General features: G+C 48.1%; 1 protein-coding gene across 1 annotated transcript in view; it reads left to right on the forward strand.

The window, feature by feature from the left end:
• The window catches only part of LOC108801165 (semaphorin-3F-like), a 25,912-nt gene that overhangs the window by 3,681 nt on the left and 18,175 nt on the right, over positions 1 to 4,056 (forward strand). The window contains exons 4-5 of the mRNA XM_018573096.1: positions 1,489 to 1,572; positions 3,121 to 3,214. Of these exons, the coding sequence (XP_018428598.1) occupies positions 1,489 to 1,572; positions 3,121 to 3,214 (178 nt within the window). The remainder of the gene's footprint in view (positions 1 to 1,488; positions 1,573 to 3,120; positions 3,215 to 4,056) is intronic.

Below are 4,056 nucleotides of genomic sequence, written 5' to 3' on the forward strand. Positions count from 1 at the left end.
TCAGACAGGAAGTGAAGGGAAACCTCCCTCATGGGGACACAGGTATATAATAGTTATACTTTGAAGAAGACGAATCTACTTGTTCTGGCAAAATCATTTATTTGTCTTTAAAATTCACTTTTGTTCCGGCAAGATATTCAAAGAGTGTATTCATTGTCATTGATATATCTCCCGGTAATGGTTTTTATTGGCAGAATGTGACTTTAGATGATTATTATTATTGTTATTATTGGTGTGAATCGGGTTCCCTGTGCTATGCGTGTTTGTTTTTTCTTGGATGACTGGAATAAGTCTGAAATAACTCAAGTAGCCGCAGAAAACACCAGATAGCTGGAGAATCTTCCCGGCAAATGTGTTTAATGAATAAATGTTTCATGGGTGAATGTGCAGTGAATGCCCCTACCGACAATAATGTTGTTAGGTGTAGGGCCTCTACTTCTTTAGGAAATGAACCCTCATGCGTGGCAGGCGGTGTGTACAGCCGTTGTGTGAATTGGCAGGCGGTGTGTACGGCCGGTGTGTGAATTGGCAGGCGGTGTGTACGGCCGGTGTGTGAATTGGCAGGCGGTGTGTACGGCCGGTGTGTGAATTGGCAGGCGGTGTGTACGGCCGGTGTGTGAATTGGCAGGCGGTGTGTACGGCCGGTGTGTGAATTGGCAGGCGGTGTGTACGGCCGGTGTGTGAATTGGCAGGCGGTGTGTACGGCCGGTGTGTGAATTGGCAGGCGGTGTGTACGGCCGGTGTGTGAATTGGCAGGCGGTGTGTACGGCCGGTGTGTGAATTGGCAGGCGGTGTGTACGGCCGGTGTGTGAATTGGCAGGCGGTGTGTACGGCCGGTGTGTGAATTGGCAGGCGGTGTGTACGGCCGGTGTGTGAATTGGCAGGCGGTGTGTACGGCCGGTGTGTGAATTGGCAGGCGGTGTGTACGGCCGGTGTGTGAATTGGCAGGCGGTGTGTACGGCCGGTGTGTGAATTGGCAGGCGGTGTGTACGGCCGGTGTGTGAATTGGCAGGCGGTGTGTAAGGACTGTGACTTTCCTCCCCGTTCAGTGTTCTGGTGTTGTGTGATATGATTGGTCTCCTGCAGGTGAGTTCCGTTCTATATTGCACATTGTGGTGATGATCTCATTGATTTCTGTGTCTCTCATGCTCTGTACATTTTAACATTTGCTCCGTGAATGTGACCCCCTTGTGCTGCATGACCAGTTCCATGTATGTCACCCGTTACCAGGAATATAGTCCGTGTCTGTGCATGCCTGCTCCGTGTCTGTGTGCACACTCTGTGCAGCTCATGTACCCCCACCCCCGTTTACATAAGTGCATCCCAGAACTAACACCTAGGATTAGGGCTAGAGTCTCCATCTGTGCCCTGTGTGTCCACCATCCGTGTCGTGTGTCACCCCCTCCGTTCCTGGCGGTGTTCCTTCTTCCTAACTTTCACCTGAAAGTTCTTCAGGTCTAACTCTTATTGCCGTGCTCCTCTCTTCAGGCCTCAGAGCACATGGCGCCCCCTGGAGGACGAGGGAGCAGAGCAGCAGATTTCCCGCCCAGCCCAGCGCCAGCAGAACACAAGGTGGGGCCACTCCCAGGGGCCCTTGAGCCCCCTTCCCCATCCAGATTCTGGGGCAGTGACAACGTTTAGCCCGCTTTCCTCCTTTCATTGTGACCTAAAACAATTATGAGTTTCCTCAACAGGTCGGTGCAGCACGGATAGGGCAGAGCCTGTGTGAGGATACGGGCCCAAAGAGGGCATACTAGCAGGCAGAACATCAAATGCCCAATGCAGTAGACTCAGTAGCGTCACTGGAGATCACTTTGTTTTAGCCATACCTTTTCTATCACTAGACTGAGGAGCAAATGGCCACACAGCAGTTTAAATATTCATAAATAGGCCCCAATGTGAACCCGGTATGGTCACTATGCCCTATATTCACCCACAAAGAACAATTGTCAACTTACTTTGCCCAAATCTTTACTGCGGTGTTCAAATTCTGCAAGTGTGGCTCTAGATTTGCTCAAATTAGGCTTCTTCTTGATTACCACACGCTACCGGATACTACCAATTTTACCTATGCCATCACCATTATGAGGTGCCAGCCGTGATATGAACACTATATGGCCAAAGGTCTGTGGACACCTGACCACCACACCTATGTGATCTTGTTGGTCATCTCATTCCAGAACCATGGACATTATTATGGAATTGCCCCCAACCCACATGGCCATATTATGAAGTTGCCCCCTATGTGGCTATAGGTCAGGTAATGATGTTGGATGAGAAGACCTGACTCACAATCAGCGTTCCAATTCATCCCAAAGGTGGTCAGTAGGGTTGAGGTCAGGGCTCTGTGCAGGGCACTCGAGTTCCTCCACCAAACTGGTCACACCATGTCTGTATGGAGCTGACTTTGTACACGGGGGACAGTCATGGGGGGACAGAAAAGGGTCTTCACCAAAGGCCGGAAGAGCTCCAATGTCTCCAATGTTTTTGTATGATGGAGTATGAGCAGAACCTTCACTGGAGACACCGGAACTCCATCAATGGGAGGGATGTCCACATTCTTTTGGCCATATTCAGTAATATATATTATGCTCATGTGTTAGCTGAAGGTCTTGGTGTTCGTTTAGAAACTGCTTGGTTTATTTAGTTTGATTTTTACAAAAGTTTAAATGGCTGGTCACCTCAGGATATAATGTCTGCTCCTTTAGATTGTAAGCTCTGCGTGGCAGGGATTTAAGAATCATGCAAAGCATTCATGTGCCAGAGATATCCAACGTTTCCACCATGTAGAGGATCTGCAAAATGTATGTAAAGCGTGTAAACTGGACACTTAACCCCTTTGCCATTGAGCTCTGTTGTCTGTGCTTCACCATAAGTGTATCTGCACAGCATGTTACTTCATTATGTTTGCGATTTCACTTCCTCAAAAGAGCTTCTTGTCTTCATGGGTTGAGCATCCCTTGCAGATCCCTTGAATGTCCATGACCTCTGCGTTCCAATAATATGGATGAGAGTCAGAGATTGTTACACGGGCAGCAGGTTATGGTTGTGGTGATGCACCGTGAGTGCTGTGACTGGCTGGACATGTCCTCATTGTTTTCCCTCTTGTCTTTCCTGCAGGATTATATATTTCACCTGGATCCCGATCGAGTGGAGTCAGGCAAAGGCAAATGTGCTTACGACCCCAAACTGGATAGTATATCTGCGCTGATCAGTAAGTGACACTCGCACTTCTATTCCTGGGCTTGGATCGTAGAATGAGACGTGTAAATCCTTCCCTTGCTCATTTCCCGTATCTGTCATCCAGCAAAACACACTTTCATTTCTGAGCTCCTGCAAGCCGGCGTGTCTGGCAGGACACTGCTATCCACACCACCGGAATACACCCGAAATCTTATTGTAGTGTTCACAATATTTAACTCCTTGCATTTAAAGGAGAACTATGAGGTCAGGGCTTTTCCCCATAGTTCTCCTAAGGGTAACGGGAGGACACAAACTAGCGTCCTCCCGTCACCCTAGGCTCAGTATAAAGGGAGCTACAGCTCGCGGTATACTGAGACGTGGCATCCAGAATGGATCCCGACAATTATGTCTGGATCCGCCCAGCTGCGTGAGTGACAGCTGGCTCCTCCTATCTAGAGGCAGAGCCAGCTGTACCCGCCCCCGTCCGTTCCGCCAGTCAGCGCTGGAGGATGGGGGGGGGATCCAGTTTCTCCCCTGTCACGGCTCTCTGCGCGGATAGATCGAGAGGTGAGCGAGCGCCGGTATGTGTTCGCTCACTTCCCGATCTACTGAGCCGACCTGTGAATAAGTGACAAATCATTTTTCTCAGTCCACGTGTGTACCAAATGAGTGTAAATATTGTGGGCAATCCAAGAAAATTATTGATAAAATAATAAAAAGTGATACTAACCAAACAATCAATTCAAATAACAATCAATAACTATAATAGTTTTACATTTTCACGATGAAGGACTTGATTGTTATTTGAATTAATTGTTTGATTAAAATCACTTTGATTATTTTATCAGTCTCATATATTTAATATATTTACTT

This window comes from Nanorana parkeri, unplaced genomic scaffold, assembly GCF_000935625.1.
Source record: "Nanorana parkeri isolate BGI_ZX_2015 unplaced genomic scaffold, ASM93562v1 scaffold2236, whole genome shotgun sequence".
Classification (NCBI taxonomy): Eukaryota; Metazoa; Chordata; class Amphibia; order Anura; family Dicroglossidae; genus Nanorana; species Nanorana parkeri.